Here is a 21,392-nt window from a genome sequence, read left to right as displayed (position 1 = left end):
CATTTCTTAAAAAATTCAAAACACGTATTAATACGCATGTACACATGCACATACACACATATATGTATATATATACATATATATATGCATATATATACATGCTGTGCGTCACTGCCTACTTTCCTAATCTTTCTTCGATACACTGTATATGTATGTATGTATGTATGTATGTATGTATGTATGTATGTATGTATATAAATAAATAAATATATATATACACACACATATATATAATATACAGGCTAATGTAAATAACAGAAAGCGAGAGAGAGCAGAAAGCCATTGCACGTCAACGTGATGAACCACACCCTAACGATAATGCTGATAATATTACCAAGTTCGAGAATTTTCCTTTACAAACGAGAGCAGAAGATATCCATTATTATATTTCAGTCTTCTCATCAATCTTCAAAAGAATTGGCTTTAATTCATGCCAATTCGAACCTACAAATATGAGCACTAGTCCGTTGTGACACAAGTCCACCATCTTACTGTAAAAAGAAAATAGGAAAAAATAATCACGAGGAAAGTTGTGATCACATCTGCCCGACCTCCTGGACCATGAAAGGTCATACCGAAAGGTATGTCCTATTCGGCAGCTCAGCTCTTCCATCCTTTTACGACGACGAAAAAAAAAAAAACACTCAGTTATGCAAGGGACTTTGACCCCTCAAAGACTTGTCCCTTCTCTTCCTAGTTATAGGCTACTCCTCCTTGCATGTGAGGAGGAGGAGGAGGAGGAGGAGGAGGAGGAGGAGGAGGAGGAGGAGGAGGAGGGCCATCTCTTCTCAATGAAGAGGATTGGTTGGCCGTTGACTTGGCTATGCACTGCAGGGTACCGTTAAGGGTCGTGAGTTTGGGGCTATCTCTCCTCTCTCTCTCTCTCTCTCTCTCTCTCTCTCTCTCTCTGCTCCCATCCAACGCTTCTTTCTCTCTTTTCATCGGTACCTTCGGGTTAGGTCATATGCCCAATCGCCTGTGTTGCCAAGTCTTGGCAATTTTGTAACTAAAAACAAAAAATAGAATACACACTAACACTGACTCAGCGCTAGGAGCATTCCTTTATCTAAAACATTTCGTTTTACCTTAAAAGGAAACTAAAGTCTTGGCCAAAGAGCTCTTCTATTTTTTCAATGATCGAATTCTCATGCACAATACACTGGGAGGTTTAGAGCTCCTTTAGTTTGATTAGTCACACTTCTAAATATGCCTGTTTTAAAAACAGCCACACAAGAATGAAAGTGATGCTTACTCGTTTGACCTTGATGAGTGATGATCGTGATGATTAGATTAACAGAAATCTTTAAAAACATCAATTTTATTTATCGTCTTTTAATCATTCAGTGCTATTAAGCAATCTCCGCACTAAAGTATAAAAATATTTCGTGGGCAAAAATATGATAAATTAACGAGCGTCAAGATGTGGAAAACAACAAGCGAATGTCTTAAAATCTTAATACAAAATCTTACTACTGAACTACTATACGGTAATTAGACTACAATTATCTAGGAAAGTCCGGTTTTACGGTTTTACTTCAGAAGCTCTTTTACAATACAGTATATGAAGAGGCAGCAAATATGACATCTTTTCTCCTAAAACACGCTCACACACACACACACACACATATGTGTGTGTGTGTCCTAAGAGGACAGGACCTTCATGTTTGCAACAAAAATTCATGAGGGTCTAACCAAATGGCTGCAGCAAATGCAGTCGATACACAATTCACTCCGTAGGTTAACAGATGCGCAGTTATTTGTCTTTTTAAGGAAACGGACCTAAATCACTTCTCTATACGCCTGGGATCGATCTTGGGGTTACCATAGCTCGTAGGCCTTTTCCCTGTGTGGATGCACGAACAATTGATTCTGTGGAAAATTTTCCCCAGAAAGCTGGTGTGATGCGCGTTAAGCGCTTATACACATAATATGCTTGATAAACAAGACTGTGGAATTTTGATCAATATATATCTATAATAACTTATCAATCATAGATACACGAAGTGAATCATTAAACCTCCAGCTAAACATCCAGTCTTTTGCTAACGTCACTGTGTAAAAAGAACTGCAATTTAGCGAAAGTAACATTCCATCCAAAGTCAAAACGAAAATTAGGAATACGGCACGTGAATCAATATTTCATATGACAATTTCAAACCACGCGTGACAGACGTAATTTAAGGCTCAGCACGTTACATATTTAATAAAAGTAAAAAAATATAACAATACTATAAATCAAGAAGCGACAGACCCAACCTATATACAAACACAAGAGAAGGAATAAAATAACTAACATTAGAGGAAGGGGGGGGAAACGAGCTTAAAGGGAAAGCGATATAACAACGCCGAGGGGGTAAGTGACCGACAAGCGCGCCGCACCAACATCGGCCTGGCTCGGCAGCCGTCGGCTTTTCTCGGGTTCTGTCCTGTTGCCAGCAAGGGCGAATGAAGGTGAGAGAAAAGAAACGGAGGAAATGGCGAGATGAACGGGAGAGAGAACCTTAGAAATTTAGATACCACAACTTCAAGGCAAAAAATGCTAAAACTTTACACACATGACGAAGTAGCCTGATCCTGTAATAGGCAATTTTACGATTTTTCTCTCATCCAGTAAGTAAAAGGAAACAGTCGAATTAAACACACCCATTTATGCAATAAAGTTAATGATAAGTTTCTATTGAGAGAGAGAGAGAGAGAGAGAGAGAGAGAGAGAGAGAGAGAGAGAGAGAGAGAGAGAGAGAGCAGATTCATTTATACCCTCCAGGTATTATCTTCATTCATTCTATAAGGGCAGCACTCTCACATCCGTTGAGCAAATCTAAAAAGCCAGGAATTATGGGATGTATAAACCGGCGATAATTGCAACTAGAGAAACGTTCTATATACAGAAAATTAGACAGATAAATGAATAGATCTCAGTATGTTACTTATATGTGTGTATGAAAAAAGGAAGCAACAAAATAGGATGATAAAATAGAGAAAATTCTCAACATGAACACATACGAAATGCAAAACAACAGTAGTGACGACCAACAACAAAATACAAACACAGACGCAACCAAAAATGCAAGGGAGTAAGAGAATATAAGAAAGACACTATAGGTAAAAAAAAAAAAAAAAAAACGAAAACTAGCAAACAAAATTAAAGTTATAGGCAAAATTCATAGCTACTTTACAAAGTTAAGATGATGCATCGGGTTACACATTATGCTTTAGAGGACGAACAATCTTCCATGACTATACATTACTAAGCTTTTCAAAACCTACGAGAAGCGAAGAAAATCAAGTACTAAAAGTACTACAGTGAAAAGAAACTAAAAAAAAGGTCTGACAATGAGTAAAAAATAAATGTCAGTAAAACTCGAAAAAGTCACAATTTCTAATTCCGGGATTTTTATTTCATTCGCGTTAAACTTGTCTAAAACTGGGAAGTCTTCGCCTTCCTTTTTGGTGCAAGGAAGTTACAAAAACAAATACTTCGTCATCATCATCTTTTAGTTATCATTATTTGATGTAAATATACAGGATTGGAGATACTGGTTCCAACATACAAAACAGGAATAAAAAATCAAACCGATTCCTAAATTCAAAAAGAAAATTACCATCAATAAAAACTAAGAACTAAAGAAAAACAGGAAAGGTGAAACTAAGGACTACAATAACGCAATGAAAAAAATTCCTAAGAAAGATGCAGTTGGACAGAGGTCACTGGACACGAGCCTCACCCACACAGCCAGCAACCCTCCCGAAGCTTCTCAAAAGAAGACTCCGCCCACTTCTTCCTTTCTTTCCTACTGATGTCTTGTGACCACAGCCGCATCCAGGTCGTCTATCTACCGAACTTTCCTCATCTCCAGGTGTCTCGTTGCCCTAATCCACCATTTTGATTTCTCTTATCCGGGGCAACTTTTCCCGGATGAAATATTTCCTTTATCTTCGTACACATATGTTATTCACCAAGAAATTTTGGATTTTCAATCAAGAAAATTTTACAAATATCTAATATACGTAGTAATACAAAGTTTGTAAATATCACACACAGTTTGAATAAATCTGATTGTATAATTTTGGCCGAAAACATGAACTTGACTCACTGCAAAGATGTATAAATTTCTGAAGAATGTTGCGTACGTTACAAACCTGTGTATAATAAATAAAAACATAAGTGCAATAAAAAAAGAATGAGCCATAAACTGCACACTACACAAATATATGAAACACACAAACACAAAGAGAGAGAGAGAGAGAGAGAGAGAGAGAGAGAGAGAGAGAGAGAGAGAGAGAGAGAGAGAGAGAGAGAGTACAACGCCATCGAAGTAGTAATCCATTTCTGTGACCTCATTACTGAGTTTTCAGAAAACAAACAACTCGAATATTTAAAAAGTTCAATAATGGCATTATTTTCCTAAAAAAAAAATCAAATCCCCACCAAAAAATAGAAAAAATAGGAATACTTTGAAAGGAACGACATACCCCGCACCTTTATTTTCATTGATGCAACGCCCAAGGAAAACAGTCCGTAGAATGCAAATGAGAGACTAGTAATGACCAGACCGCACTTACAAACCGATACATGCCTTTAAAGTAGGGTAAGTATATGTTTCGGAGGCAGCATGACCGGCCATGCACGCACTTATGTATGAATGCATTCTTGCATGCAGGCACCTCATCGAGGCTCGTAGTAAATATTTCGCTTTCTGGGAATATACCTTAATAAGAATCTGAACTATGTATTCATTTTTATCTATTCATCTATTAATTTATCTATCTTTATTTTCTAATAACTGATCTCTTCTTTTTGTGTTTCCTATTATCTTCTGTAACATTTTTCAAGTGAACACCTTACTCTTTGGAAGCTTGCAGTTCAAGTCAATGGCCCCTGTAGGCTTGTTCCTTATGAATAGGAGTTTATCTTTTGAAGAGGAATAATAATCAGTTGCATTTTTTATTTTCTCTTGCACTCACACAGAGATGTTTCCTTCTCAGTATATAAACTCTCACCAAACTATTATACATTCCTGTACAAAACGACATCAGCCGATACCAGGTCAGGTCATTATTTTTGTACCTGGGTTCAAATCACGAATCAATCACGTCGTGCGTCTCGCTCTCTCTCGAACTGGATCACTGCACGCCCTCAAGAAGTTCCTGACCCTCACGATATCTTGCAAACCTCAGTACATTTCGATTTCTTTGTTTGTTAATATACTTAACTCAGAATCCGCGTGTGCACAAGAGGTTACTGGCATTCCTTTGTATACTGTCTGTCCACCAAGCAATTTACGACTGGAATTTTAGAAACTTGTAGTTAAATAAGATGCCATCAGTGAGCACAAAAATTTCTCAACCCCTACCTAACTCTTTAATACCCGAATGACGAAAATATGTATCCACCTTAAATTTTCAATCCTTGGCAGCTACATCATCACTGAGACTTAGGTATAAGAATTAAATTGTTTTAGTGCATAAATTTTCCTGAAACCTCCAAGGCAACGTAGAACCAAGATCTAACAAATAACGCCAATATTCCGATCTAGCGCAAAACATTTATGCGTACGAACACATATGCTTGAAGCAACACAAGAAGCACTGTCACTGTTGAATACTCTGGTCATTTGCCGTCGATATTTGGATGTTTTTAGTAATCATTTCTCCATCGAAGAATTTTGCATTCTCCAAAGTTGAAGATACTGCAAGTTCCACTTCTAAATTCAGTTTACCCTCTCCCCGTGCAAACGTGTTTGAAGAATCTCCGTCGTGTACAGTAATGACATGACCTTCATGTCGAGTAAGAGCTGCTGCGAGGCCGCATTTCACGTCCAGCTATCAATCAGTTAATCTCTATCAATCAATTCCTAAACCGTAAGGGAAATTAAATAAAAGAAAGTTCTACATAACTGGCCCAGTTTTGTACCTTACTTAAACTACTGTAAAGAACTAAGAATCACCTCAACTTTATTCGCTGTTCAGTTTACCACAAGCATCAAAATCCCATAAACAAACACACACAAATATATATAGGCTATATATATATATATATATATATATATATATATATATATATATATATATATATATATATATATATATATATATATATTTTATAATATATAATATATATATATAAAATATATTTATATATATAAACATAAAATTATATATGTAATATATACACATACATAATATTATATATATACATATATATAGATGGATAGATAAACAGACAAGTAGCCATATAAAATATGAGTGTAGAAAAAGAAATAGGGAAATGAATTGGGTTGATTTTGCAAAAAAAAAAAAAGCAAAATGAGTAAACAAAAATAACATAGCACCATTCACTACGCTAATTAAATGGAACATTCTGCTGCTACCTATAAAAGTTCAAGTCTTTCCCTTCAGACCCCCTTATAGGTAACAGGATCACCAGAGAAATTTCTCACAGCGTTACAGAACATGGGATTTACGGTAGCCTAAATGCCTTGAACAAAATTCGAAACGCCTTTGTATCTTTACGACAGAAGTACGCGCTATTGACTAAATTTATATGAAAGAAAGATTAACGTAAATTGGTACAAGAGGGTATATGCATATATATATGTCAATCTTTTATACTGCAGTGTGTCGAAATTTCTCTCTCTCTCTCTCTCTCTCATCTGCATAGCCTACCTGCTTTATAAATACTTCATTTGGTATCAACCGGAGTTGAGGGAGACTGGTGGTGAAACATTTTCCAAGAACACATTTCTCTTTTTTTTTCGAGAGAGAGAGAGAGAGAGAGAGAGAGAATCTCAACGATGGGAAATACAAAAACGTAACAGTAAACGCACGCCCGTGGAATCATACAGCACAAAGCGCAACATCCTGTATTCTATCATACTACAACAAGGGTCATCTTCCCATGCTGGCGTCTACATTTTTTTTCAACCGTAAGCCTCTTGTTTACAAGAACAGTGACCGTTTACTTGGCTTGGAAGATTTTAGCTCCTGGTGAGCTTACGTTTAATATTAAACAGGACAGCGAGAAGACCAGAAATCATTTATTCTGTTTTAATTACACCAACGTTTCTTATAAATATTAGCTTTTTAGCATTTTATTTTTAATATTGTAAAAATTAATTTTATTGTATCTGATGATGAGAAGGGATTCCCGAAACGTTGGTGTTAATAAAAAGAAGAAATTAATTCCGATCTTCTCGCTGTCCCGTTTACTTGACACTAGTGCTCTAATTACTGGAAATAGCCTCTTACGTTTAATGTTCGTATGTCATAACACTATTTAAGTATAATCGATATCGTAATAACGAAACCCTTATAATCATTATTATCATCTATTCACGAACACCTAGGACAATTACCCCTGTGAGTCCTTAAGATTGCTCAAATACAAACGTTAGAAGGTAGATATTGAGAATGTCTGAAAATCTGACCATATAAAGTCGAAAGTATGGACCATAAAGTGATATCGCTGCCTGTGAAGTTCGATTTTTCTCGGGCAGGAATTTGAGACCACACCTCAACAACAAATTTTTTTTACTTTTTTTATGAAGACAACGGATGAGTCTACGAATTTAATACAGCAAAAAAAAAGATTATTCTCAGTGTTGCAACTTAAAGACAAAAAAAAAGGGGGGGGGAAGGCTGATTGACTGAGGCAAACACACCCTTTCAGGAAACGGACATTATCCGAGGAGTGAATTCGTTTATAAGGACTGCCACCCAAATACTGAGAAAATTGGTGAAATTAACCTTACATTTCCAATAATCCGGGGAATTATGATAAACTTAAATTCACACTAGTCCTCAAGACCCGCAATTTTAATTTCATAAATCCGGAATATGGCTCCAAGTAGAATATTCATTAAACTGACGTATGTGTTCAACCAAACTTTTCTGTCTAGAAAATGCAAGAAAATAAATGTTTCTTTCTTAGTTTTCTCATCCTCTCCGTTGCTCCGGCTAGTATTGTATCAATATGCCCTCCATTTCCCGTTCGTTGAATGAAAATCCCTTTCCAATAAAAATTCAATATCGACAACATCAAGAGATTAACTTTTAATCATCATTAACAACTATACGGATCGCGTCTCTGCACGCAGTCTTCGTCATGAAATGGTTTCATGATTTCACGATTTCATCATTTACTAACGAAATTTACTTAAATGATAATTAATTTCCCACTTAGCCTAAATACCGAACAACCTTTCCTCCTTTTCAATTACTGCAACCACCATCTACAAATAAACAGAAATCATTATTCCACCTCTTCTACAACAATTAAAATACTTTTGCAACCACAATTAGGCCTACGTATAATAGTCGCACGGCATTTATGGTGACGGCGCACTTTACGTCCAATATGTAGGCATAATGACAGCACAAAAACTGATCTGCAATAACGCTGTATCAAAGAGCCATACTGCTTTCCCAAGTCGACCTCAGTTTAATACAACCACATAATTAAGAATTCCGTCAAAAACATTATACAGCATAAACTAGTTTCCTTTCATATCTTACCTAATTTCGTCAGGAATGAATTAGTAATTTTACCCTTAATTTATAATTCTTTACCGTTCTCAATTTCCATGCCCGAGGTCAATCTGGAGTCGTTTATTTCATTTTACCACCTCAAAATACCAGCAACAAAAAAACAACATATCAATCTCCTGAACAACCAAACAGTCCATAATGTTCAGTTCATCTCGAATCTCGTGAAGGAATACGTCAACCGTTAATGTTTCAATGAAACAATTTAAGTTAGCAAGAAATCTACCGCTACCAGGGTATAGGAGCTTACTTCGAAATGTTTACTTCTCTAGCTATTAAAACGCCAAAAAGTTAGTTAAAGAAAATATATTCGGGGGGGAGGGCACACAAATTAAGGTAATCAAAACTATAAGGGAAAAATGTTTTTATGCACTGTGCAATATGCAAAATTTGACAAACGAAATATCGTGGATTTAATTCTTCAACGAACCGGAACCTGGTAGGATCACTGTAAGCACATTCCGTGCAATTCCACTGTATCTATGCTCACCAAACCAGTGAATTGGGTACCTGGTAGTCAGTCGAATTTGGTGGGTTAGAACACTGGTTGTGAAGGGCAACTGAATAGCAACCGGATCCTCACCCCCAAAAAAAATGCTGACAAGGGTAAAGCTAAAAACTTTTAAGTCGCTTGAAAAAAAATACACGTTTAGATCTGCCGTCGTCCAGCCCAGGCCCAGCACTTATATTGGTCCTTATGTAAATATCAGGTTACCTTGTCTCAGCTTCCAGACTAATTTTCTCTGGGGACGTATCGTCCCTTCCGTCGGGAACTTGCCGTCTTGACTCTCGATCTCCTCTAAGTTACTGTAGGCCTAATTCTTAAGGGTCGAAACGCTACATTAGCATTATATATATATATATATATATATATATATATATATATATATATATATATATATATATATATATATATATATATATATATATATAATATGTGTGTGTGTGTGTGTGTGTTCCCTACTTTGGCATTTCTGATTATATTTACATTAAACACAGCTGTGATAAAAATTAAAGCCATTGCGTGAGGCTTAAAAGGAAAAGCTCATTGTTAATTCAGGGGACATTTTCCTAACCAGGGGATCCACAACCTTACACAGTTCAAAAAAATATGGAAATTTAAACCACCAAATGTCCAGTTAGTACCTCTACATACAACTATCATCGCAGACGATGGCGTCTAACCTGATCTTTTTCTGCTGAAAATTTGTTGCATGTAGCATTCATCCAGAATTCAGTTCTACAAGAATGAATGTACGAATCACTGTGAGTATTTTGAGTAACAGGCACCCTAACCCTTTCAACAACGAGGCCTCATGTAGACTTTAGCCTACACAAAGCTTAAATTCTACCAAGTTTTTGACATCTACTTACTCCTGTTTAACCTGATCTTATATGCATAAAATGTAAAAACATCAAAAACAAAATAAAATCGCGAACGGCAGCCCTACAATGCCAATTAACTACCTACAAAACGAAGAGGGGAAACTGCCCGTTATGTGATCAATTTTTAATTTGTTGTCTCCGGAACTCACCTGTCACCAAGAATATCCAGAAGGCGACGATGCAAATGCGTTTACTCCAAGGTACTTCTGGTAGAGCCATGACGATGACTTTGTAATGATATTTTCCGAAAAATAGTTTGTATTTTTCATACTTCTCGCCCCTGCCATCAAAAGTACAGACACAGCACTACGTCACATAATAGAGCCACTTTTATAAACCACAAAAAATTATTATATGATTTCTATAAATTATCAACTATCTGCCAGCACTGTTTACAGCACACTTATCGTTGCAGAATTCACAACCACTAAGACACTGTTTTAGTTGATCACTCCTTAAAAAGTCATTCAAATCGCAAATAACAGTTCAGAGAGCGACACTCCTTCACCTTATCATCGTGAGACTCTCCTCGGCACTGACGTCACGATGTACTTCGATACCGAGCGGCACAACCAGCTAAGCAGGGTGGCCGTTGAGTTGCCACTTCGTATTTTCTGAAGCGCTGTAGAGCCAATGTTACATGTGTTAGAAAGTTGAGGAAGGAGAAAAAAGTATCCTTTGCCATGAAGGTATGGTGGCAGCTATGGAATCTAATTTTCCTTTACGATAACTCGTTGGCAGACGTGTTTTATTCAAAGGTTTTTTTTTTTTTTTTTTTTACTTTCCGTCTTCCTAAAGTACTCGGAGTATTACAAAAATTTTGAGCCGTTTCCACAACACTCATGGCAAACTTAGTTACATTTCAGAGAAAATATCATGGTGAAACGATTAATATTTTGAAATTATTTATGAGTAACTCTCTCTCTCTCTCTCTCTCTCTCTCTCTCTCTCTCTCTCTCTCTCTCTCTCTCGTGCAAGCACAAGCACAAATAGAAGACGCTGCGACACCAGCCTATAAAAGTTTGTATGCCTATTTTTTTTTAAAGAAAGCCCTCAGTGGCTTAGGGCTAATGCTTTCCCGTCCTTTTTCTCTATGCTTACAGTTGAATAATCTCAAGATGTTTTTGGAGCGAGCTGTACTAAAGCTGGTGTCTAGTGAACACATTTTAAAATTTTCTTTGAAATTGCTGCTGGACCTTAAAAAAAAAGCTAGACAATTTTTATGGTAAAATGGAAGTCCCTATTGTTTATCTAGACTGAGCAAAATCGCACACGCTAGAAGAGATGAAACGCCATCCATACACGCCACTCAACTACAGCAATATAAACTAACACAAAGGAAACATGATTAACCTTCACTAATAGATTTATATTATTTAGCATATTATAAAAATGAACGTTTTTTAATTAATCTGTCGGGAATAATAAGTTCCGGAATTCGTGTAGGTCTATGGCATGAAATGACACACGGGCGGATTCTTTCGATACCTTATGATGGTCAAGGTCTAAAGGTGTTTTTAGATGCCTTCCTCTAACGAGGGCAACGAAAGGTGCTCACGATGCCAAGCGGACTGAAAAGTTTGCAACTTTGCTGTCGTAACTGGATACGTTCTTAATTATGGTAGTAGACGCATGCGCATTTCATACGCCAACAATCTCGACATATCCATCACGCAAATAGTCTCAATGCATTCGAAGGTTACTCTCTAGCACCCAAACGCGTTCAAATTTTTTGTAAAAAAAACCATGCTTGATCAATATGACATGAACCGTAGTTCGATGGAAATACGCGTTGTTTGCGGTTTGGTTTAATCAAACCGGAACTTTCAAGCCAATTTGAACGTGTGTGACTAGGTTATCCCACCTATTCAGTTGTACCACAACCGTCATCGTGTTAATTTCGTGTGCTGAGAGTTCAACACGATTGTGCACATCCGCAGGCGGAGTATTTTGGATGGACTTCATTGAAATATATAGGGTTCATCCTTGTCCGTGTAAGGTGTATTGAGCTTCCATGCTTGTGGAAGGTGTAGGGAGCATCCGTGTCTGTGGAACTCCAGTGTAGGGAGCATGCGTGTCTTTGGAAGGTGTAGGGAGCATTCGCGTCTGTGGAAGGTGTAGGAAGCATACAACTCTGTTGAAGGCGTAGGGAACATCCAACTCTGTGGAAGGTGTAGGATGCATCCAACTCTGAGGAGGGTGTAGGGAGCATCAGTCTCTGTGGAAGGTGTAGGATGTATCCAACTCTGAGGAGGGTGTAGGGAGCATCAGTCTCTGTGGAAGTTGTAGGGGGCATCCATGTCTGTGGAAGGTGAAAGCCCGGAATATAGTGATCGGAATAAGAGGGGATCAGCATACGATATTCTTGTTAGGAAAACTGGAAGTGAGGGATGCCACTGGTACACGGAATTCAGTGACAAGAAAATAAGACTCGGTGAAAACAGCTTCTAGAAAAGAGCATGAAAAAGTTTTGAAGGCAGTGAAATCTGGTGCTGGCACAGATGACGTGTAGCCTATGTTCCTTCTTTATGGTACTACGATCTTACGTTCAAGGCTCAACAAGTGGCTCGACCATCAGTGACTGATGTTAATGAGGTAAGGTGAATAGAATATCTGTACTAGGTTAAGGCATTTACCCAGTTTAGGTAATTTGCATGAAAATAAACACGATAATTCCTTATCGTACTAAATATAGTGCAAACTTTAAGGTACGGGTTTATAATACTGTAGATCTATGCATCACTCTCATCATTTTAGATTTTACGTTAGGCTTTTCCCTTACCGTATAGGTCTATGCATGCATTTTGTAACTTTTCAAATACGTGAAATAGGCACAGTAGTGCATGGGGATACTGCTACCAGTATCGTATTATTATTGTACTAAAGTGCTTTGTTATCAGTATATCGTTATTGCACCAAAGCTTATTGCTATCAATATGTTGATAAGGACATGAAAACACATCGGTGTTCGTTAGACCTAGGCCTATATATAAAAAAAGACATTGCCCTTGATCACATTAAGGCAAAACAAACAATAAAGAAAAATCACTAGATATATGACATTTTACAAAGCTGAACATGTTTCCCGTGAGACGTTTGGCATGAAACTGAATGGCTAAATACTTTTCGGGCAGTGTTGCTCGAAAATTACTTTTGAACTACATCGTCATAAATCTCACCAAGGTCCTGTGTGAAAAAAGATGCACGAGGGACATATGTCAAGTATTTTTAGAGTATCATTTATAACTGAGCATTAAAACATTTTTCCTGTCGACAGTTTTTCCCGATAGCTGACCGATTTATTGGTAGCTCAGTAAATTATATAATTAATAAGTGTATACATTCTTAATTAAAATAAAATATATATTGTTCTATATTAAGGTTAGTATGTATTGATCTTTTTGCATAAGTTTAAAGTCCATTTCATGGAAGTACATAAAAATGTCATGTATTTTCGTTACCTGGAAAATGGAAAACCTGTTCTTGCATTTTAAAATTGTCTTAACTATTTTGGGATAGAATGTTTTGGATTCGCAGCAAAACTTATTTTCATTTCATTTATTTATTCATTTTTATTTTGGGCGTCGGGCTTTATCGCCAACCTTTATACCAGGGAAATATTTTATGAATATTCCCGCCTACCCTTGCCCGCTGATTGAATTCGACGGAGTCTCCTCGCATTATTTCAAGGTTGTTTTCCAGTCTAAGACAGTTTTTTTTTCTAGTCACCTTTTCTGGCGTATTTATTTAATATCTGATCGCGTGTATTGCTCCCACCCCTCCCCCCTTTTTTTTTATTATGCTGCGAACCTCATCTCCAAAGGACTTGCTGAGAACTGGATGCCAGAACCATCTGGAGCCAACCCTTAATGGGGAAAAAGCATATAATTGAAAAATATTTTATAATATGAACGTCTGGTGCATTATTAGATTTGAAAGGTAACATTAATTAACTAAGAGAGCAGCATTATAGAAGGAGGATAATCTCACGCTCCTAATCACAATCAAAATTCTCAAAGTGAACTGGAACTCAGTAGAAAGACACAAGACTAAAGCTACAAAAAACGAGCATTGGCTGCATGACAGAAAACGTGTATGAGGGGTAACCATGGAACATGTTCATTTGTTTCTATTGGCTGTTTGGGTCTAGATGTCCACATCAGGCCTCTTAACCTCTTCAACATCCTACCACACTTACCTTAGGGTATGGTCCGTCCACACCATTGCCACAAAAAGAGCTCCTTCTCGAACATGACGTCTTGGTAACAAGCATTTGAGAGAATATGCGAGAAATATTTGGTTTACTACAGTTCAGAAATCTGTTCTTTATCTGCTTCTCTGTGTAGCACCACTGATAAACTCTCTCTCTTATTATAATACCTCTCAGCGAACTGCAATATCTTTTTACTTTCTTTCTTGAACGTAAACCATTTCTTTATTATTTGTCCATGAAGCGAATGAATTTTGTTTTTAGATGTAAAAGTATTGACATGAGAATTACAATTGTAGTATTACAGTAGGAAATCTTTCCTTTTTCATCATCTCCCCCCACTTCTCTTTCAAAATGCTCACTTTTCTTGGCAATGCCTAGATCGAATATGCAAATTTCTCTGAGTTTTTCTTCATGCACCAATGGAGACTGTACAGATTTACTTTTCTGTTTTACTGAAGGTAGTCTAGAAATATGGCCTAGATATTATACTAATGAAAAAATTAAGTTGTTTACAAATATTCAGAAAAAACTGACTGAGCATAAAAGTATTCCGTTAATCAAACTTATTAACTAATCTAACTGCCTTCATTCAATTAAGTAATTTCAGAAGTTTGGTGTCCACTGTATATTTCTCTTTGCAGTTAGTAGCCCAATTTTCCCAATAATTTTCATTTGTCCATTCTTTAAGTCTGGACATATAATGGGATAACTTGTTAAAACTGTTGGAGCTTATATATATATATATATATATATATATATATATATATATATATATATATATATATATATATATATATATATACACACACACACATACATACATATATAACATTTGTTTGTATTTAAAATGATGATATGATAAAAGAAACTGCCGAAGTATCCTCAATATTTTTGCATTATCAGTTCCTTTTTGTGACTAGGTGACGTGGCTAATACAGATACAAATCTTTAATATCTGGAGACAAAAATGAAAGGTAATTACAGATTTTAGAGGTGAGGAAAATCAAGGGCTAATCAAAACGTTTTATTTTTGTGCTCACAGTATCCATACTGCATCATGAGTCAGTAGATATTGATGTCTCACATGAACGAGAAAGTGATATTGGCACACTATTGAAAATGTTTATATATACATATATATATATATATATATATATATATATATATATCCATATATAAATACTCGTATATGTTTATATATATATATATATATATATATATATATATATATATATATATATATTATATATATATATATATATATATATATATATAGTAGAGTCAGAATGAGAAGTCAGAATGAGAAGCCTCCCTGCTTCTAGGAAACTCTTTAGGGCAAGAAGGGTTCAGATTATGTATGACATATATTCACAGAATTCTTTACATCTTTCTGAGATGTATAACTAAATTCACTTGGACCTCGATAAGGCTTTGTTTTGACCTTCTACGACATCGTGAAGCTTCACCTGTAACTATCAACGCTGTAACCAAAGATTTCAAAATCAAACTTATAAATATTATACAATCTGTCTATTTCTTCTTTTGATAATTCATCGAGATATTTAGCGTACACGTTCTCTTTACTCTCGTAAGTCTTATTCTCCACCTCGGCATTGCCAAGACTAGAATCAAGTTTTCCGGCTCCGATAATTTCATCATCTTTATTTCCTCCGTCTTTTTCTTCTTGCTGCGCGTTGCTCGATGGATTGAACATCGCTCCTGGTTTGATCACATCTTCTAGACCGCACTGGGCCGATATGAAACGGGCGTCTTCTTCCATGGTCTCCATTTTACTGAAAAGAATAATTGAACTTTTGTCAGTTTCAAAATTAGCAAAAATTATGATCATAAGAATTATCTCTAAGAGCAGAGAGAGAGAGAGAGAGAGAGAGAGAGAGAGAGATTAGAGAGAGAGTTGAGAGAGAGAGAGATTATCCGAAAAGATGAGGCATTTCTCTGCAGTTACAGGAAAGATGCGTTATTTATCTTCACTACAAATACTTAAGGAGCATGAATTATAATTCCATTCCTGCTCTGGACACAGGCTGAATTTTGTGAGAAAAAGGAACTTAGAATTCCAAATGTGACTTGCATAGGATGAGAACGTTGTATACCAAAAATAAGATAGTGGTAACACTTCGGGTGCTTAACACTTAATAAGTTCATGTCATAATGGAGACAGCAAGTTGAACACATGCAAGCAAATCGATGGTGACAGACGAAGATGAAAAAATTCAATTTAATAAATGACAACAGAACCTGAACACCTTACAAGAATATGGCTGATAATACAGGTGGATGAACACATGAAAGCAATTAAATGGTAACAGAAGCAGTTGAACATAGGTACATAAATGATAACTGAAACACTTGAACTCAAGTACAGACAGTACAGAGTAGAGGACATGCGTTAATAAATCAATAAATACAGAGGTAGATAAACACTTGTAAGTAAATAAATAACGGGTTAAAGAACATACGACTAACCTATAAATGTCGTAATGGAGGTTGCATGGCGAACACATGTAGGCCATTGGCATCCAGTGTGGATCAGGGGGCTCCTTGTGGTTGAGATCACTCAGCCAGTCTTCTGTGGTATCGGCTATGTACTCGCAGAAGTCTCTGAAGGTGGGCATGGTGCTGTTGGTGAGATCATTCTGATGGTGGTAACGCTCCAGTATGAGTGACCTCAGATCGACATAGTGCTGGCGCCTCTTCTCAGCCTCTATTATCTTATTCTGCAAGGACCAGAAAGATTTGGCCTATTTTAGGCTCTACTGTAGGTTCTGTGCTGAAGAATAGCGCGCACTGAAAACCGGTTGGGAATTTTTATACTCATGTTATATATATATATATATATATATATATATATATATATATATATATATATATATATATATATATATATATATATATATATATATATATATATATATATATATATATATACATATATATCCACACACACATATATACATACACACATATATATATATATATATATATATATATATATATATATATATATATATATATATATATATATATATATATATATATATATATATATATATATATATATATATATATATATATATATATATATATATATATATATATATTATTTATTTATTTATTTATACCATTTGCCCTTTCGCCTACAGGGGTTTGTTGTCGAGGGCGTTAAACCTTCCGGTTTACAGGGTTACAATTATGGGTTACAGGGAAGCATTAGTTACAAAGTAAAGGTAAAATTAGTGATAAATTATAAATCTTTCCTGACCTAATTCAAGTACTGCAGCAACCGCCGAACGCGATAATATCTCTTGAAAAATGACTGAATATAATTTCTGAATAATTGCAAGTATCAGACACGATAAACCGCAGTCAAACATTGTACACCAGGCATTGAAATTTCCCCATTCAGAATATATATTTAGTGCGAGCATATATCTTTCTTCATTCTAAATCAGTTATGTTTTGCATGTTTCAAGATTTCACTAAGCATGCAGTGATAATCTTTCTCCCAAACCTGAAATTTACATGGCTGAAACTGTCAGTTTTAAAATTCGCCTATGTTAAGGAGGCCATGGTTATTGTCACGTCAGTTTATAGTATTAAACAAACCAGTCTTCGCTGGTGACAACAATCTTGCCTCTTAAACATAGGCGGATTTTAAAACTGACAGTTTCAGCCATGTAACTTTCAGGTTTGCGGGAAAGATTATCACTGCAAGCTTAGTGAAATCTGGAAATATTCAAAACATGACTGATTTAGAATGAAGAAAGATAAAGGGTAAATAGAAACTATCAATACCAATGCCATTTTTCTCTCTCTTTCTCGTAGGATTTGGTCTGATTTGCTTAATTTTTTTTTTTATTGTATTCAATTAGATGAAATCGACGGGACCTATAGTCTGAGGTCCTTGTGTAGCCCAGAATTGGGTGCAGAAAAATCTCGTGAAAGAAAGTGGGCTCCAGGAATAAGGAAAAACAGAAGATGAGAGAGAGAATTCCGTTGCTTGGAATTACTTACTTCCTTACCTTATATGCTGATACAAGCCTGTGGAAAGGATGTCTTGAAACTACAAAAGCCAAGGAATCCTTTAGGAACCCGTTGTCGTGGTCCTCCACAGAAGGAGGGGGCAGGCGCTCCCGTAAGAGAATATGGACGTTGGGATGAGCAGCAATTTCTTCATCCTTCAAACCGGCACTTCTTAGAAGGTGCCACGCCCACGTGGTTGACGCCACCTGTCAAAAAGTCAAGTTAGTTGCTTGCTCGTCATTAGGAGTCTTTTTTTATCGATAAAGTAAAACCTTGAAATCCTGTACAAAGAGCAAATGTTACAGGCCAGATACTTCATTTCGTTCTTTTCCCTGGTTTTCCATTTGAACCTCGAGGAGAGAGAGAGAGAGAGAGAGAGAGAGAGAGAGAGAGAGAGAGAGAGAGAGAGATCAAGAACCCAAGGGAGAGAGAGAGAGAGAGAGAGAGAAAGAGCGAGGTCAAGAAACCAAGAGAGAGAGAAATCATGAACTCAAGGGAAGAGAGAGAGGGAGAGAGAAAGAGATCAAGAACCCAAGGGAAAGAAAGAGAAAGAGCGAGATCAAGAAATCAAGAGAGAGAGAGAGAGAGATCAAGAACTCAGTGGATAGAAGAGAGATCAAGAATTCAAGGGGTAGAGAGAGAGAGAGTCTACCCGTGGTCGCGGTCTACCTTCGGTAAGTGGCAGTACACAAGGTGCCGTTTGGGGTCCCATCGTAATTTCGACAGCATTCCAGAGGACGGTCCTCGATCCTTCCTTTTCCATCTCAGAGGGAGTTCGTCTCGCAGCCTCTCGCACGCCTCCTGGGCATCCTTTCGTCTCTTCTCTAGGACTTCCGGTAGTTTGGACGGCACCTGCAACAATCGGCAGCTGTAGAAGTGGGAGGTGGTCAGGAAACTTTCTCCTTTGGTAACTTTAGCGACTAAGTAAACAGTCTGCGGAGCCAAATCTATTTGAATTCCCAAACACTTCAGTGAATGTTAAAAATTGTATGGAAAAATTTGATGGATCTCATTTTACATTTTGGTACGTTACTTCGACAGTAATTAAATTAGTGGGTAAGTAAAGAGACGAGAGAGAGAGAGAGAGAAAAGAGTGGCCTGGATTAGGTGAATTTATCCCTCATGAGACAATGTACACCATAGTGAATGGGGCAAAGATCAAACAACTGAGTCGGAGAAGCTTTCCATTGAAGTATTCCATTTGTAACCTACAGAATTTCTTGTGCAAAGAAATTGACTGTTGGGTAAGATTATTTCTTTTCCCGACTATTTCATTCCATGAAGAACATGCATTATTGGGGATGTAGAGGCAAAACCTGATTCTGAAATATTTATATGTATATATACACGTATATATGTATATATACAGTATATATATATATATATATATATATATATATATATATATATATATATATATATATATATATATATATATAAATATATAAACATATCTCAGCGCTATATATACCACCAGAGATGTAAATACGAAACATATTTTCTGATATGTAAAGTTATAAGTTGTTACAAGAAAATTATACTAAATATAATTTTGACTTAATAGCAACAGCAGTTCTCATCGCAATATACGCTGGAGGCGTAAATACCAAACAACATACGACATAGTAATAAAAGCAATAATAAGTACAAACCTAAACGCCATACTCACCACACACATGTCGCTCCTTGTTGCTGCAAGAAGAGGAGTCATCTGGACTGACTGTGGCGTATCAGCCTTGTCAGTCGTCTTCTTCCATTTGGTCGTTTGGGCTGACACACTTCCATCTTCTGACACTTCACTAATTATTTTGTTATCGTACACGGGGTTATCATCATCACCTTTTCGAGTTACGAAGGCGTGAAGGAATACGATTAGAGCTATAATACCTACCGTGCTTATTAAACGATGTATTTTGTTCTTAGTTGGGGATAAAGTGCATAAGTGCCTCATCATCTTGGCATAATGCACTGTACCGTGACAGTCCACTAATGAGCCTTCATTGTTGACAATATTAATAAAATTTATTATTTACACTTTTCATCCTGGTCGTGTTGTTTTCATCACTAAATTCATTTCATGAGGGAATACTTAAGGAACAGGTTTATTGACACCATTAAGAGCGCCATCAGATTCGCGTGATTTGCAGTTCTTAGTACGACAAAATTAATAGTTTCCGTCTCGTCATTCATTAGGGCTGCCCACAGAGATGGAAGTGTCAACAGGGTTTTGTGAATTCTGGTGACTTGCTATGAAGTGTTGTGGTTACCATCCTGAATATCACTTGCACTATAAAGATAGATTATGTCCTTTCTCAGAATAAATCCCGGGAATAAGTTTTCTTACGTTAGAGCATACTACAGTCTATAATTCACAGCAACCTGAAGAGAACTGAATCATCAGTTCACCCGGACTGTTCGTTCCATGGCAGTACGACGAACACACACGCGCGACCGTTACTCGACTAGAGGGGTCAACGGCCTGAATGTAAACATTGAAGAAATGGTGCCTCGCTGCAGAACGTTACTTTGCGGGATGTTATACGCTCAATTGTTTTATTTGCCTGCTTGCATTCTAATTACAAAAAAAAAAACTCGTATGAATAGATAACGGGATTAATTAGTAAAAAATAAAATGAAAAAAGTCGGAAACTACGGTAGCCCTCACTACAACAGCCGATTTTCGAGTATAATTTGACGTATAACGACGTTTTCATTTTACTGCTTTTTCCGCATCTTTATTAATACGCTACAAAGCAAAGAAGAATGAGATGAAGGCTCTACAGTTTTCTCTCTCGTGATCATCTGCTACAAAATGAATTGGTAATAGTTTTCATTTTGTGAGCTGTACAGTAGTAGCAGCTCCAGTAGCCTTTTTGAAATTTACACCGACATTAGCGAATAATATTATAATATATATATATATATATATATATATATATATATATATATATATATATATATATATATATATATATATATATATATATTTATATATATATATATATATATATATATATAATATATATATATTATAAGGCAGCGTTTCTCCCTTTGAAAGGGTGATTCCATTTGGTAGACCTACAGTTGTCAGCCAAGTCTCCACCCTTGTAGTCAGGGCCACCCCAGTTGGCTAACTACCCGATACATAATTCGCTGCCTAGGTCGACAGAAGCCCGGTGGATATCATACGGATCGAACTCTTGCT

General features: G+C 36.5%; 2 protein-coding genes across 2 annotated transcripts in view; both read right to left on the bottom strand.

Moving 5' to 3' along the window:
- LOC136839266 (uncharacterized) overlaps nt 1-10,470 on the bottom strand; it is a 218,871-nt gene extending 208,401 nt beyond the window's left edge. Inside the window, exon 1 of the mRNA XM_067105066.1 lies at nt 10,080-10,470. Coding sequence (XP_066961167.1) covers nt 10,080-10,149 — 70 coding nt within the window. The 5' untranslated portion in view covers nt 10,150-10,470. The remainder of the gene's footprint in view (nt 1-10,079) is intronic.
- Nucleotides 10,471-15,442: 4,972 nt separating this feature from the next.
- On the bottom strand, nt 15,443-20,599 carry LOC136839724 (carbohydrate sulfotransferase 11-like). Its single transcript, XM_067106069.1, has 5 exons — nt 19,857-20,599; nt 18,857-19,039; nt 18,187-18,393; nt 16,631-16,881; nt 15,443-15,936 (listed from the first exon to the last, which is right to left on the bottom strand). The coding sequence occupies exons 1-5, from the start codon at nt 20,139-20,141 to the stop codon at nt 15,606-15,608; spliced, it is 1,257 nt and encodes a 418-aa protein (XP_066962170.1). The 5' UTR covers nt 20,142-20,599; the 3' UTR covers nt 15,443-15,605.
- Between the last annotated feature and the right edge of the window lie 793 nt (nt 20,600-21,392).

Source organism: Macrobrachium rosenbergii, chromosome 6, assembly GCF_040412425.1.
Source record: "Macrobrachium rosenbergii isolate ZJJX-2024 chromosome 6, ASM4041242v1, whole genome shotgun sequence".
Classification (NCBI taxonomy): Eukaryota; Metazoa; Arthropoda; class Malacostraca; order Decapoda; family Palaemonidae; genus Macrobrachium; species Macrobrachium rosenbergii.
The sequence above is the reverse complement of the archived record's forward strand: the minus strand, read 5'-3'. Positions and strand labels throughout refer to the sequence as shown.